Source organism: Lissotriton helveticus, chromosome 1_1, assembly GCF_964261635.1.
Source record: "Lissotriton helveticus chromosome 1_1, aLisHel1.1, whole genome shotgun sequence".
Taxonomy (NCBI): domain Eukaryota; kingdom Metazoa; phylum Chordata; class Amphibia; order Caudata; family Salamandridae; genus Lissotriton; species Lissotriton helveticus.
In genome coordinates, this window is record NC_136057.1 from 1940542627 (window position 1) to 1940560208 (window position 17582).

Genomic DNA, 17582 nt, shown 5'->3' on the forward strand with positions numbered 1-17582 from the left:
CAAAAATTGCACTCGCAAAGGGCCAGATTCTCAGAATCTGGCCCTTTTGCGAGCGCATTTCGCTTGATGAATCTGGCCCCTAGTCTATAGGCACTCCTTCCACTTTTGCAACAAAACTTGGTGGCTCTCAGCTGAAACCAGGCCTTTCCAAGCTGTTCATAGTGTTCCAAATGGTTTATAGTGTTACGATGCACTATCTTGTCGCCATTCTAACCTGCCACATACTCATAAGGAACTTGCACTCCTCCAGACGACGCAGACACCATCTTGTACGGCTTCCAGCTTCAAATCTCCCACACAGCAAGTTTCAAACCAGAGTGAAGAGCCATCTCGTGAGATCAGAGAAAAAGTTGACCTAAAGCACTCGTTGGCTTGACTACTCAGCACTCACCAACATCTTTGCAAGTTGCCTCAGTTGACTACCTTGGTTTGTGTTCCACCACCTATCATGAGATTTTCAGACGCATTCCTTTTGTATTGCATTTTTTGCCCTAAGTGGGATGGGTATGTCCAGACGTGGGTCCCTTGCTCACTGTGCCACTGGATTCAAGCTAGCCTGGCTGATGAAGGGTAATACCCAGAAATCGGTCCCAGGGTGCTTGTTTCCGGTCCATGGAGGACCTGGCTTGGCAGTTCGGTCTGGACTGTTCCCAAGCGCACAGGATCAAGACTGATTTGCATATGGCTGGGTCTAAGCTGGGGTGGAATGGTGAGCAAAAGAACGATGGATTTAACCCAGATCTCTTGACTGGGGGTGAATGTCCATCATTTGTTTGCGTAGCACTTTTCGCCCTAAGTGTGATGCGTATGCCAAGATGTGGGTCCCTTGCTCACTGTGTCACGGGATAAAAGCTAGCCAGGCTGATGAATAATACCCAGAAACCGGTCCCAGGATGCTTGTTTCTGGTCCAGGGAGGTACTGGCTTGGCAGTCAAGTCTGGACTGTTCCCATGAGGTACAGGGTCAAGACTGATTTGCATATGGCTGGGTCTAAACTGGGGTGGCATGGTGAGCAAAAGAACAATGGATTTAACCCAGATCTCTTGACTGGGGGTGAATGTATGATTTATTCAGCATTCCGTCCATCATTTGTTTGAGTAGCACTTTTCACCTTAAGTGGGATGGGTATGCCCAGACGTGGGTCCCTTGCTCACTGTGCCACTGGATTCAAGCTAGCCTGGCTGATAAAGGGTAATATACAGAAACCGGTCCAAGGATGCGTGTTTCCGGTCCAGGGAGGAACTGGCTTGGCAGTTCGGTTTGGACTGATCCCATGAGGCACAGGGTCAAGATGGATTTGCACATGGCTGGGTCTAAACAGGGGTGGTGAGCAAAAGAATGACGATTTAACCAAGATCTCTTGCCTGGGGGTGAATGTATAATTTATTCAGCATTCCGTCCATCATTTGCTTGTGTAGCACAACATCTAAACCTCTGTGTAAAAAAAATATATATATATTCATTTGAGCCAATACATACAAATACACAGTGTCCCTTTTAGTGGTGCGTAAAGAACTCCCAACAAGTCTGTTGTGACTTGGGTGACTCTTCCCCCTATGGACACAAGAGGGCAGCAGACTCTCAATTATAGCTCTAAAGCTGTAAACTTGTCCTATTCTTGTCCATAAATGTGCTGCCCTCTCGACCTCTTCATTTTTCTCCATTGCTTCAGGCGCTACCCTTTCTTCTTTTCCATCCCATCTCACCATGTGTTGACCACTTCTTACTTTCTCTGCCCCATGGACTGATCCGCTGTCTTGAACATAAACTAACTTCCCTGGTGATCTGTAATTTCTTGAGGATGCAACATGGCGCACCGCTGGTTTGCCAGATCACTCCTAACCTTCTTCTATCCATCAGACGGGGAAACCTTAAGGTTTTTTGGGGACTAGGGCCAAACGTATTTTGGGTGGCCCTCTTCGGAACATCTTTGATCTTATGATTCAGTTTCAGCTGTATCATGCCCTCTTTGGCCAGGTCACTGGCAGTGAATAGACACACTTGTTCACACTCTAAACGTGTATACATCTAATATTGAGGGATAGTCATGTGTGTTTTCAATATTGTAACACATTAGCAGCAGCTCACTATTATTACTGCAAATATTCTCTGTGACCCTCTCGTTTGTTTGATCTAATAAGAAAAGCGTTTGTATGGGTTTTGCATGAAACAAACACATTTCTCTGTAAACTGTCTGTAATAGACTCTCACACATCACTCACATTAAAAATACATTAATGAAAAAGGTATTTAAAACTATCTGTTTAAGAATTATTCAAGGTCATCAGTGCAAGACTCTGCATAACATGAAAAGCTGGGGCTCTGGGCAGCCAGAGCCCACTTTGCCCATGCCTTAAAACGTCTCTGCCTTCATTTACATGAATAGTTTACAATATAGTGCACGTGTAGGTGGTGTAGATACAGCACACCTTGTTTGTCACTTAACAAAAACATTGATTTCCAAAAAATTGCTCTGTGAGTTAAATGCTGAATGCTGACATCTGGTGGGATTTGCATGTCACAAGTTTGAATCCTTACAAGGCCCAGTCAGCTTTTCATCGTTCCAAGGTCAATATGTTGTCTGCTATTACATAGGATTATATAAGGGATAAAGGAGCACTTGCTGAACATTATAAAGATATTGCAAGCCACCAAGGAGTTCCGTAGCTACGTCGAGGAATGAAGCCGGAGGTCGAGTTCTTTTATAAGGTTATGGACGCCGAAGGGGCCTTTATCCCATATAATTAGGTCTCCTGGTGTTATGGTATTATTTTTTTTACATTTCCGTCTATATCTGTATTTATCCATATTTATTTTGAATTCTGTGTAAAAATGAAGCTGAAATTTGAATATTTCCACATTTATTTAACCAATAAACATGCACTCATTCTTGAATGCACGCCAGGTTTCAATGCTGTGAACACCCGCAGAAAATAAAGCAATGCACTTACATGAAAATATGCAAATTTCAGTATCATCCTTGTAAATATCTATTGCTGTTAAAGCCTCTTTATTAAAATACCTTACTTTTTTAACCCCCTTACCTAGCAACACAGCTTTTAGCCTGGTAGTCATGGTAGACAGTATCTAGAATTACTCAAAAAGCAACCCAATTTCCATTTTTATCCTCATTCAAAAATAATTACAGACGAGAAAGAAAATGTTTTCTGTGTGTATTTATCTGTCAAGATCAGTCAAAACGGAAAACGGCGAGCCTTACATATAATACCTGGCACACCATCTCCTTTCCCACAAACCACTTACAACTTTGGCGCGTATCCCTTTCATATAAAAGAATGAGCATGTTTGCAAATATGACGAATACAAATAATATCAAAAACCTGGTATATATTTGTGACAAAGAGATATTGCAAACAGTTCAGTACAAGTCAGTTAAAAAAAGCTGCAGTCACTTGAACCATACAGGAAGATTCTATCTTTTCTCTAAGGAGTGCAAACAATAAACACATTCTCTCTGCTCGTCATTGTAAGCTACTAAAATAGAGCAGGCGAAAGAAAAGCAACGTTCCGTTTTTGTTTCTTTAAACTGCTTATTCAGTTATGCTATGTGACCAGACCTGCCTTTCACTCGGCTGCGGTACAAAAGGGGGTGGTGATGGACGGAGCTGCGGGCAGCAGGCACTGTGACGTCAGAACTCAACTGTAATAACTTATAATATTTCAGTTCTCACACCTTTACTTTATAATCGGCATTTGGGTGCGTCACAAGGTACCAATTATAAAAAAAAACTGAAACTGCCATTTATACAGGGATTATAGAATCCCATGTATTTTACTCACACCTGTCATTAACAGCATTCCAAAATGGCAGAACAGACTAAATAACCATACGTACCTCTTTGCCCAATTCCTCTTGTTCTCTGTTGCTAACAATGCTCTCTCTTCCAGTGCAATGCCAGTTGTGGACGTGGAGAGAAAACTCGCCGTGTTGTGTGTGCAGGCCTGGAGCACGGGGCGTATAAAGAGTACCCTGAAGAACGCTGTGACCTCTCCAGCAAGCCGGAGGTGCTGACTGCCTGCTTCCGGAGGCCTTGCTCCACCTGGTTTACCACCTCTTGGTCTCAGGTACTAGACCTCGCCTATGCATGGTGGCTGCAGGCCACACCAAAGCTTATTTATTTATTTATTTACTTAATGTTGTTGTAATACGCTCAGGTGACGAGAGTGTGCTACAGGACAACAGGAATACTGAGGAAAGGTTGAAGGCAAGAAGGGGGAGAGGGGGGTTCCTAATGTCACTGGAGAGTAAATACTCTTTGATAAAACCTGATCTTCGGATGCTTCCCAAAGGATCAGGTGTAGGAATTGTTCCAGAGATGGAATATTAGGGAGTTCCAGAAACGACCCTTAATGGCGTACAGCTTTCCACCAAGCTAGTTCAGCTTCGTCAGGGGCAATGTGGGATAGTTTAAGGAGGCCAAGTTCAGGCATCTGGTCCAGTGGTCGAAGTGGGGAAAAAAAGTAGGGGAACTGTGGGTGGAGAATCAGGGGGCGGGAATAACCAAAGATTGGATCAGTAGGCAGAGTCAGGGGTGTGGCTAGAAACAGCAAAACATACCATTTTTAGTACGTGTAACATTTCACTGACCACTTACAGCTTATAACGTTATAAACATGTTTATTTGAGGTTTAATTCAGGAAAAAGCAAACACTGATAGGGAATACATGTTTATGTAAAGCGTGTGAAATATAAGCAGGAACAACATGTTACCTTAATGCTTTTACTATCACTGTTCAGAAATCTATGAGTATTTATTGTCTCAAACATTGAGGACATGCATACAGGGCTCCTCCTGTACACATGTGTTAAGCAGGGCTCAGAAGAGAAAGGGACTCTTCAGGAGAATCTAGACTCACGGAACCCCACAAAGGCTCTGTTGTGATATCTTCATTAAGAAATGAACTCCTTGATGTGGTATTCAGGTATTTATTCAAGATGAACTTCAGGAGAAGTAAAGTGCATGCAGCAGATCATACAGTTAACAGTACAATGAATCATGACATTCTACAATCCCAGAACACCCTTCAACACAGTTCTATTACATAGTATAATTCCATTGTTCATTAAAGAATCATGCAACCACTACACATCCCCCTTCTTTATAAAACTAAAAATAAACAAATAAATAAATATTTACAAACGTTGAACTGCCTGAGTTTGTCACTCCAGCATATCGTATCTCATCTGTAGAAGGAACCTGGGTAATTTGATCTGCAGGGATTTCTAAAACATGCGTGGAATTAACAGAAGAGATGGATGGACCAGACTAATTGCTACACCCTGCACATCCCCTTCCTTAAAATTTGAAAACAAAAAAAACAATTAATTATTACAACTCTCTACCACTATCTACCACGTCTTCTGAATTAAAATTAGCTTCTGGTTATACAACTAAGCTAAGGAGAGAGTTCTTCATTACTTTTGCGATGTTTAAGCTTTAGTAGCAAGTTTGCTATGTATATATAAATTTCTTTTTTTAATACTTCCTCAAGCAATGAATTTTAGTTCACTAACTGAACTAGTTGCAAAATTCTACAACAAATCTGCTTTATATTGGGACACCATAGTTACGGCAACCTAATACGAAAGTAACAGTGGATACTATTTTTTTTTTTTTTTAAACACACTTACTTGTCAAACTATGCTCCTATACCTCTATTGGTCCAACAGGTTTCCGGAACACTTTAATCTTGGGACTAAGGTCACATTTTAACCCCAGAAAATATATATTTTCTCCATCCTCTTTTAATACCACCCCAGAAATTTGCTAGAAACTGTACATAACATATAATATCTGCATATAAGTTTAAACAGGCATAGTATCTTAAAATACTGCATCAATACACTAAATATGCTCTGGGTCCTGGATAATTCCCTAAAGTGGCAAAGAATGCCTATTAATAAGCAAGGAACACACAGTATCTTATACACAAAATCTTGTAGACTTGTAGACATCTTGTTTATTCTAGCTGAAGAGTAGGATAAAATTCCCCTTAATTATTATTATAATTAGGTGATCTACTTCCAGCAGCCAAACCAACGAGAAATGGACAAAACTTCCCGCAAAGGGATATATTGCTGAATGCATCCATACCCATAACCAGAGTATTTGAATATAAAGAGAAAAGTGGCCACCACTGTTTGACCCTAACCTCTGAGCACTTTCAGGGGCTGATGTTCAATGACTTTAGGTCCTTCCACCCTAATACCGGTGGACCACTTCTTGCAACATACAATTTTCCCATAGCATGCCTACCCTTAAAACGAAACACAAGGGTCCTAAACCCTAGAATATCAACTCTTCCTCCTGTAAAACTTTTGGCAATAACATCATCGGTTTCTAACCACCCTCCAATTTTGTCCACAAAGTGACTTTTTCACATCTCTTGCGGCACCACAGTGAACAGTGAACCCGAATCTACCACCAATCGTAATATAATTCCACTCACAGAAATATCACAAAAAGGATTAAATGATGAGACATTAGAAGCTCCTAAATCCACTTCGTCCCCTCTTACTGCAGAAAAATCACCCTTATGTCGAACATGCACCTCTTTTTTGTTCTTTCTGTTGCACATACGCGAAAAGTGTCCCCTCATTCCGCACTCCCAGCACATGGTAGAACTAGCAGGACATTTTTCAAAGGGAACCACATGTGAATAACTACCACCTCCAACATAAATTATGTTGCTACACTCCTCTTTCCCATTACTCCTAAATCTTCTTCTAACACGAAAACCAGTTTTCCCTTCTTCAAACATATCGGTTTCAAGATTCTTATACCTCGTTCCCTCTTCTACCACTTTTCTTACCGTTTCTACTGACGTCTTGTTACCATGCGATAACATAGCTTTAGAACGAGGATCAGACAATCCTGCCTTTTCAACAAAGGCAGTGGTATCTCTAAGACAGTTAACCCATAACTTGTTCCTGGTATGCCCAACTACCCGGTCCGAAGTTAAATCATTGTAACATAGAGCAAATTCACAATTCTTCACTAACGCCAAAGGAGGATTTAAAGTCTTCTGGGTTTTGTTTGCACTTTCACACTTGAAACATTCACAAACTTTTCTCTCTATATCAACATCAATATTAGGCAACCAATACAAGACCTTTATGTTTCTCCTGGTACGAGAGATTCCTGGGTGCCCTTCATGGCCTATATCCATAATCCTGTCTCTAATACCAGAAGGAGGTACAATCCTTCCTGCCCTGCAAACAAAATCCATTTCCACACTCAATTCATCTCGCACCTCCCAAAATGGCCTCAATTTTGGATCAACCTTAGCTTTGGTTGACCAACCATTAACGATTTTGTCCTTGAGTGTATGTAAAATTGTGTCATTAAGGTATTCCTTCTGCCAAACTTGTTTAGAAAGGCCAGGAACATTATCAAACACACCAGCTACACCATAACCTTTCCATGGATTCCTGTCTAATTCTGAATTCTTGTTCCTGGTAGTAACTGTTCTTGATCCATTCGCTGTCAGAGACATTATCGAGTGTTTTACAGAAAACAAATACCTGAAAGAAAACTGGTTAGTTATTAGAAATGACTTCGCGACTGATGTCTAACACAATATCTAGACAATTATTTGAAACCCCACTTCATGTACGATGTCTTCGTGAAACAACAATTGAAATTCGAATAAACCACTTAGTTGATAATGTATTCATATAAATTTGAATAAACCACTTTGTGAATAATGTTGTCAAGTAAATTTGAATGAATCACTACGTGAATAATAGTTCCATTAGTTATTAGGAATGACTTCTTCGCGACTGATGTCTAACACAATATCTAGACAATTAATTGAAACACCACTTCATGTGCGATGTCTTCGTGAAACAACACCTGAAAGAAAACTGGTTAGTTATTAGAAATGACTACGCGACTGATGTCTAACACAATATCTAGACAATTATTTGAAACCCCACTTCATGTACGATGTCTTCGTGAAATAACAATTGAAATTCGAATAAACCACTTAGTTAATAATGTATCCATATAAATTTGAATAAACCACTTCGTGAATAATGTTGTCACATAAATTTGAATAAATCACTACGTGAATAATAGTTCCCTTTAAACTTGAACAAACCACTTCGTGAATAATGTTTTCATATAAATAAAAACCAAAGATACTAAATAGTTCTTGTTTTCGTTGAAAGAAAAAAAATTTTGAAAGCAACCACTAACTGAACAATGTCTTCATGTAAAAAGGGATACTAATTATCCCTTGGAACCTATAACTCTTTTAAGTAAAACCTGCAAAACAAATTGGGTTAGTAATATATACATACACGGTGGTCCAATATTAAACTGACGCTTCACGAAATTTCTGTTGCACGTAAAAATGACTTGTTTCCATCAGTGCTTCTGCCTTTCTTGATATTTCCACAACGTGAGTAGTGGAACATGTAACCCTTATAAGTAAGACTTGCAGAATTTTAAATTTTTTTTTTTTTTAAGATGGTTATCAACTGTTGATTTAATCGTGATGATGCTATCGCGTTGGCGAGATGTGAGATGATGTTGTCCAGCTAGGTGACGTGTGTTCTACGTGTTGTAATTCCAAGATGAGGATGAAAACCAGTACTTGGATCCTTTAAGAGACGTTCCAACATAGGAGGTATTGCCAGGAATAGCATCAATTTCAGAGGACAATTTGAAATTCAGATAAGTAGTTAATTGGTGTAATTATGAGAAATGTCAAATTAAGACGTAAAAGCTGTGTGCATCAGCGTGCACATTATTACTCCAAGAAAACTGTATGAATATTCTTGTAAATAGGTGTCAGCGTTGAGTTCATTAAACTGTACGTTCAGTAAGAAGATTGTCAAGAATAATGCTATTGCAAGCGTAAAAAGTATGTCAAGAAATCTATGCTGACAAGCTGAAAATACACACAATTGTCCTCAAGAATGTAATGTTGAAAAAATATTTTTTTTTTTTATAGAATACGGTAAATATTTGCAGGTTACAGGATAATAGATAATGGAAATAAATGTGGTCTTTTATTGCTTTCGATTTTGAAAGGGAACGAAAAGAATGGACTTCAAGTATAAGCTTCACGCTGCATGCACTTTAGAGACCATAACAGGAAAAATAAGCTTCTTGAAAAAAAAAATTCTTCTGATCTTCTGAACTCAATTTGAAGCCCTCGCGTGTATTTCTACAATTAACTGTTTTGAAAGAGGAGAGGTGGAAGAACTACAGCATACTTTGATGAAAGCCTCATCATTTTGGGGAAATATTTCCTGGCTTTACTTTCCAGCGTGCGATTCGGCTTATTAGCGTTGTGCGTTTTTTAAAAAAAAAAAAAAGCATTTAACGCTTGCCGAGTGCCGCGTTCTCACCCTCGCTCTTCACAGCTTCATGCGCGCAGCAACGTCATTTTGGACAATTGAATCCTACTCGCGCATCCATCCATCGCATCAAAGCGCGCCTACGTGTGTTTCTTCAACGTCGCAAACGTCATCACGCTCTTCACCGCCATCTTGTGGTTACTAGGACAACAAAACCACGGAAACGAAGAGCGCTTTCTCCAGTCTTCAAGTGGGTATTCATGACTATCTTTTATTCAATTTTCAAGCGCTTTCCACAGCAATCAAATTGGATAGCACATTTTTCATGAAGCATATCATTAAGTTTAAAAAGTGCATGCAGCGTGAAATTTATTCTTGAAGTCCATTCTTTTCGTTCGCTTTTTAGATTAAAAGAGAACAATTATATTTCCAGTACTTCCACAAATACTCCATTCTTTTATTTTATTTTTGCATTCTTGAGGACAATTGTGTGTATTTTCAGCTTGTCAGCAAATATTTCTCGACATACTTTTTACGCTTTCAGTAACATTAATCTTGACAATCTTCAAGTTACTGAACTTACAGTTTAATGAACTCGACGCAGACAACTATTTACAAGAATATTCATACAATTTCTTGGAGTAATATTGTGCACGCTGATGCACACAGCTTTTACTTCTTAATCTGGCAATTCTCATAATTACACCAGTGAACTACTTGTTTCGACTTCAAGTTTGGAATTACAACACGTAGAATACACGTCAGCTAGCCGGTCAACATCATCTCACATCTCGCTTTCCAACGCGATAGCATCATCACGATTAGTGATACAGTTGTTGACTATCTTAAAAAAAAAAAAAAAGAATAAATTCTGCAGGTCTTTGAAGGGTTATATGTTCCACTACTCACGTGATGGAAATATCAAGAAAGGCAGAAGCACTGATGGAAACAAGTCATTTTTACGTGTAACAGAAATTTCGTGAAGCATCAGTTTAATATTGGACCACCGTGTATGTATGTATTACTAACCCAATTTATTTTGCAGGTTGTACTTAAAAGAGTTATATGTTCCACTACTTGCGTTGTGGAAATTTCAGGAAAGGCAGAAGCACTGACGGGAACAAGTCATTTTTACTTGTAACAGTAATTTCTTGAAGCATCAGTCTGATATTAGGCCACTTTGTAACTCGTGTTTGAAAGAAGTTTTTTTTTTTTATGAAGATATAATTAGTATCCCTTTTACATGAAGACATTTTTCAGTTAGTGGTTGCTTTCATTTTTCAACGAATACAAGAATTGTTTGGTATCTGCGGTTTCCATTTATATGAAAATATTATTCACGAAGTGGTTTGTTCGAATTTAATTGGAACCATTATTCACGTAGTGATTTATTCAAATTTATTTGACAATATTATTCACGAAGTGGTTTATTCAAATTTATATGAACACATTATTAACTAAGTGTTTTTTTTTTTTCGAATTTCAATTGTTGTTTCACGAAGATATCACGCATGAAGTGGTATTTCAAATAATTGTCTAGATATTGTGTTAGACATCAGTTGCGGAAAAGTCATTTCTAATAACTAACCACTTTTCTTTCAGGTTTTCGTTTTCTGTAAAACGATCAATAATGTCTCAGACAGCAAATGGATCAAAAACGGTTACCACCAGGAACAAAAATTCAGAATTAGACAGGGTTCCATGGAAAGGTTATAATGCAGCTGATGTGTTTGATAGTGTTCCTGGCCTTTCTGAACAAGTGTGGCTGAAGGAATACCAGGATGACACAATTTTGCATGCAGTCAAGGACAAAATCGTTAATGGTTGGTCAACCAAAGCTAAGGGTGATCCAAAATTGAGGCCATTTTGGAAAGTGCGAGATGAACTGAGTATGAAAATGGAATTTGTTTGCAGGGGAGGAAGGATTGTGCCTCATTCAGGTATTAGAGACAGGATTATGGATATAGGCCATGCAGAGCTCCCAGAAATCTCTCGCACCAAGAGAAACATAAAGGTCTTGTATTGGAGGCCTAAGATTGAGGTTGATATAGAGAGAAAAGTTCGTGAATGTTTCAATTGTGATAGTGCAAACAAAACCCAGAAGACTTTAGATCCTCCTTTGGCGTTAGTGAAGGATTGTGAATTTGCTCTGTGTTACAAGGAATTAACTTCTGACCGGGTTGTTGGGCATACCAGGAACAGGTCTTTACAGGACAAGTTAGGGGTTAACTGTCTTACAGATACTATTGCCTTTGTTGGAAAGGCAGGATTGGCTAATCCTCGTTCTAAAGCGATGTTATCGCAAGGTAACAAGACGTCAGTAGAAACGGCAGGAGAAGTGGTAGAAGAGGGAACAAGGTATAAGAATCTTGAAACCGATATGTTTGAGGAAGGGAAAACAGGTTTCCATGTTAGAAGAAGATTTAGAAGTAATGAGATAGAGAAATGTACCAACGTAAATTGTGTTGGAGGTGGAGGTTATTCACATGTGGCTCACGTTGAAAAATTTCCTGTTAGTTCTACCTTGTGCTGGGAGTGTGCAATGACTGGACATTTTTCGCGAAGATGTAACAGAAAGAACAAAAAAGAGGTGCGTGTTCGACATAAGAGTAATTGTTCTGCATCAAGGTGGAACAAAGTGGATTCAGGAGCCTCTAATGTCTCATCATTTAATCCTTTTTGCGATATTTCTGTGAGTGGAATTATATTACGATTGGTGGTAGATTCGAGTTCACCGTTCACTGTGGTGCCGCAAGAGATGTGGAAAAGTCACTTTGTGGATAAAATAGGAGGGTGGTTAGAAACTGATGATGTTATTGCCGAAAGTTTTACAGGAGGAAGAGTTGATATTCTAGGGTTTAGGACCCTTATGTTTCGTTTTAAGGGAAGGCATGCTATGGGAAAACTGTATGTTACAAGAAATGATCCACCGGTATTAGGGTGGAGGGACTTAAAGTTATTGAACATCAGCCCCTGAAAGTTCTCAGAGATTAGGGTCAAACAATTGTGGCCAATTTTCTCCTTTTCTTCAAATATCCTGGGTATGGGTATTCTGGTTATGAGTATGGATACATTCAGCATTATATCCCTTTGCGGGACGGGAAACGTTGGAGCCACAACGTTGTGATATTCCCCACACGAATTAAGAGTCAAAAGGAACATACATTTTTTTTTTTTCAATGCTCCCTTGAGTTACTCACGATTGGAGTTGAGTAGCAAAACGAAGCTGAAACAGTGAATCTTTAAAAGAGAAGAAATCGCTGTGGAGGTTGAGATCACAAGTTGCGCCCATCCTCGTCGCCAATTCTGTTGTGATATCTTCATTAAGAAATGAACTCCTTGATGTGGTATTCAGGTATTTATTCAAGATGAACTTCAGGAGAAGTAAAGTGCATGCAGCAGATCATACAGTTAACAGTACAATGAATCATGACATTCTACAATCCCAGAACACCCTTCAACACAGTTCTATTACATAGTATAATTCCATTGTTCATTAAAGAATCATGCAACCACTACAGGCTCCTTCATATTTGTTAGATTTGGGGGTCTCTGGTTGGCACAGGTATGCACTTGTGACAAGCAGGGACCCTCTCCTCTAGTAAGGGTAAGGGACTCACTCCTCAGAATAACCCCTGCTCACCCTCTAGGTAGTGTGGCGCGAGCAGACAAGGCTAAACTTCAGGGCGTCTTAGTCAGTTAAGCATTCATGATCACACACAGTAATAAAATGACCCACCACAAATGGACACTAGGCGCAGTTATGTATAAAAAAATACGTATGCTTTATGTAAAAATATATAGATAGATGCAGGCTTAATACAAGACCAGTATAACGTTCTTTAAATGAGGCCACAGTCCTTTAGTTGTAAAGAGTTCTTTCAAATGCTTCATATAGGCTTAATTCACAAGTTCTTTTAACTTAAAACTGTCCCAGAGCACTCCAAGCAAGATTCCGCTCCTTGGCAGGGTTCGTTAGAGGCTGTGCGCTTCGTTGCGCTTTTTCGCGCTCTGTGCGCGCCGAACAGGAAGGCCCTGTTAGACCTAGGAAACCTAGACTACATAGGGTAGCCTGGCACAGAGCGGGGAGTCGCTAAAACCCCCAAGGCTGGCGTGTAATGCTTAACAACCACTCCCAGTAACTCAATGACTCAACACTAAAATAAAGACTCCACACCAGTTCTTGGAAAAATACGGTTCGTACTTTATAAAAATTGCATCTGGTTTCTTTGTGGTTCTGAATAATTGCTTCACTTAAGTACAACCCTTTACAATTTGGTACAATATGATCACATTTCATATTCTTACATCAACATCCCGAACATTTCTCTGTCACAATACAAGATAATTTGCCTCTCCCTCTGCCTAATGAGAGTGCAACAATATTTAATGCACAAGAGTTATTCAATTTGAAGCTTCCTTTACGATAGTGGTCAATACATTACCCCAGTCGTGCAGGGACACACACAGGCTAAAAGATCATTAACTCTGTCAGTACTTTTCACAGCTGCACCACTAGAAAAGAATAAGTAGGTTAGAAATTCACTTCCTTTAACCCTACTTAAATTCCCCTCCTTCTAGAATAAGATTTGGACAGCTCTAGTAACACGCTAATGCCTGGTTTGTTCTCTTCTTCATGCCTCCCTGAACTCCTACTACAGCCTGGTTCTCTCTTGCCTCTACCAGACTGTTCACTAATTGTGGTTCGTTACTCCCCACGTTTAGCTTTCCCTTCCGTTTATTTGGCAGTTCAATAGTTACTCAGTTCCATTGTGAAGGTTGTTTATTCATATGTCATTAGGCACTTTAAAGTCATCAATGGTCTGGAAAATGAGCTCTGGCCACGTCTGACACCCTCCAAAGTTTGGCTTCCCTTGGTGCTGCCTCCGCCCTCTGCCCGCACAAGTCCCAGCTTACTTTAACTCTGCTGAAGTCTCGATCTGCCGCTGCACTGGGGAAGCGGTTGGGAGTGGTCTGGGTTCCCCGTCGCAGGCTCGCTCGGATCAGCTGTCTTCTCCCTCGATGCTGAGGAGGCGCGGCACAGCGCCCGCTGCTCTCACCTCAGCCACGGGGATCATCACAGGAAGTCCCGCCTTCGCCCGGCCTCTTTCAACGTGGACCCGCCTTCTTCCCTGTCGCTGACGATACCTCCGGACGGACGCTCCTCCTCTCACCCGGCCTCTTCCAACGCTGGTCCGTCTCCTCTCACGACGTCACCGCGGAACAGCTGGGCCTCGGCTCCAACAACGCCGCTTCAGGGACGACAAAGTGCGATGGCCAACTTCTGTCAGGTTAGCTGCCGCAGTCTCCGCCGCTCTTCCCACAGTGAGTTGGTCTCACCAGGCTGCGCTCACAGCTCGCTTGGTCCTTTCTCCTGCAGCGCCACCAATGGGGTAGAACGAGTTTACTTTTGGTCGGGGGGGTTCCTGAGATGTACTAACTCCCCCGCTGCTCTCTGGTTTCACACCGTTAGGTTTTTCAGTGCTTCTAAGGTACTAAAGTAGATTTCTGGTGCACAAGTGGATCTCTGCCTCAGTGGGGTTTGGTCAGCTCAAGAGTGGTCACATCTAAGCAGGTTCACTGCCGGCCCACGGGTCGATCTTGTCCCCACCAGTGCACAGCCCTCCTCCTGTAGTTGCCTCCCTCCTCACTGGTCACTTCTGTTGTTACACAAAATGGCCGCTCTGTCACCGGCCTTTTATAAGCTAGCCTCTGACCATCAGAACCTACTAGGAGGTTCCAGAACTTTCCCCATGAATTCCAATGGGGTGACCTCACGCGGTGACAGTTACTGGGCACCATTTTAGGCGGCTCTAGATTTTCAAGAGGCTGACTAGGCCTCAGAGGTAAGAAAAGAAAAACATCATAGCCAAGGAACACCCAGCCCCCTGTCAACATTGAAAAAGAATCCTGGTAGACCCAAGAAAAGAAGGAAACACCAGGAAGCCAAGGGGGACAAAAATAAATAATAATTGGTAGGACACTCCCAGAGGCAGACAGGTCTAACAGGCCCTACCAAGGCTCACGCGCCTCGCTGTACGCTGCGTACGGCACGGATGGTTCACAATGGGGGTACGAGTCGTAGGCTTTAGTACGACTCGTACCTCGGGGATAGAACAACAGGTGTAATGCAAGACCACCCTAACGATATTAGAAGGAGGCCACAGGACTTTGAAACAATGTCACCCCAACATTGCGGACCCTGGTCCGATGTGAACACTTGACTCGGTTTGAGTCGCACAGTACCTTCAGTGAATCTTTGAGGGTTCGAGGCGAACTTTTTTAGGATGCAAGGCGTACTTCTTTAGGATGCAAGGCGTACTTCTTTAGGATGCAAGGCGTACTTCTTTAGGATGCAAGGCGTATTTCTTTAGGATGCAGTGGGGGTAAAGCGTACCTTTGGGTCGGCAGGGGACGCGATGTTCCAGGCAGGCCGGCGCGGCACTTGGCTCCTAGTTCGGACCGTACTGGAGACCCGTTAGTGTGCGGCGTGGCCCTTCCGATTCAGGAGTGCGGAGCGGGGCGGCCGGGTACGTCACGAATGTACGGGCAGTCCGAGGCAGAGAACAGCACTCCGATCAGATTCCGGCGGGAGGGGTGAGGTGGGCACAGCGCGCTCCAGAGCAGGCGAGGTGACTGGGGGGCGGGCGGCCCAACGAAGCGTAGGGAGAGCGGCTCGACTCGAGCGGGGCTCTCACAAGGCAGGGGCGGCCAGGCACCAACGTCACGGCCCAAGGAGGGGGCGAGGCACACCAGAGATCACGGCTCCGGCGAGGGGGGAGACACAGCAGACGGGCGAAGGATGAGCCCAATGGTCCTGGGGCTCAGTTCAGGGGGCAAAACTCGTTCCCAAGCCCTTGGAGATCGTTTCAGGCACAAATTCTACAAAGTCCTTTCTGGTCTTTTCCTCTCCTTTCTCAGCAAGGCACCTACTGCAGGCCAGTCTCCCAGGTCAGAGACAGTACTTCTCCTCCAGCTTCTCCAGGTCCTTCTAGTCGGGCAGAGGTTTGTCGTGGTCAAAACAGGATCTGATGTTTAGGAGTAGGGCTCCTACTTTTATACGCAAAATCTTTTGTTCTTGCAGGCCAGGGGGCCTGAGCCTTGTTCAACCCAGTTTTGGAGCACTTTGTTTTGGAGACTCTTGCTGTTTCTTTCAGGGTGCAGGGCAGAGACATCAGACGCTCCGCAGGAGGTGGAGCCAGCATTGTGGTGGCAGAGCACAGCCCTATTAAGAGTCAAGGGGCACGCCTCCCACCTATCCTGGGGGTAATCCCTCTATTCACCACCTGGCAGCCCAGACTGTCTCCTTGAATCCCCCAGCCCTGTCACTCACAGAAACCAGACAGCAGATACACATCGTAGCAGAGGCGGGCTGAAATGGTCAGGCAAGCAAATGCTAACTTTCTAAAAGTAGCATTTGCAAACACAGGATATTAAAATAAACTTTACTAAAAGAAGTATTTTATTATTCTGAGTTCAGGCATACTAAACTTGACTTTCTACCATGTTCCCTGAGCCTGCTAGGATTATAGAGTGTAATAATTCCAGCAGCCCATTCTGGCCTATGAGAACAGGTAGCCTTACAATAGTGAAAAACGAAAATGGTTGTAATTCACTATTAGGACATGCCACACACATCAGGGCTTGTCCTACCTTATGCTTACAATGCACCCTGCCCTTGGGCCTGCCTTAGGGGTGACTCACATGAAGTAAAGGGAAGGTTTAGGGGCTGGCAAGTGGGTGCACTTGCCCAGCCAGCATGACAATACCAGACTGCACGCAGGTTCTGCAATGGCAGACCTTAGACACTTAGACTTACTAGGCCGCTTCTGTGGGTGGCACAACCAGTGCTGCAGGCCCACCAGCAGCATTTGTATTTACAAGCCCTGGCTCTCCTGGTGCACTTTACTAGGGTCTGACAGTAAACCAAATAAGCCAATCATGGAAACCAATCAATATATACATGTTATATAGGGAGAGCATATGCACTTTAGCACTGGTCAGCAGCGGTAAAGTGCTCAGAGTCATTAAACCAACAAAAACAGGTCAGAGAGAATATTGGAGGAAGGCAAAAAGTTCAGGGATGACCGTGCCAAGAGGGCCAAGTCCAACAATATTCATGTCAGCCAGCTAGCTGCTCAATCATAATATAGCAAAAAGAACAACTTGTGGACAGAATGAAGAACTATGTCATACATTCACCCAAGTCCAGAGATCTGGGCCTAAATCCATCGTTTTTTTGCTCACCATG

General features: G+C 42.2%; 1 protein-coding gene across 2 annotated transcripts in view; it reads left to right on the top strand.

The window, feature by feature from the left end:
* Positions 1-17582, top strand: part of LOC144755115 (ADAMTS-like protein 2) — a 319957-nt gene that overhangs the window by 255545 nt on the left and 46830 nt on the right. For both annotated transcript variants that reach the window (XM_078643636.1, XM_078643645.1), the window contains one exon: positions 3910-4086. In XM_078643636.1, coding sequence (XP_078499762.1) covers positions 3910-4086 — 177 coding nt within the window. The remainder of the gene's footprint in view (positions 1-3909; positions 4087-17582) is intronic.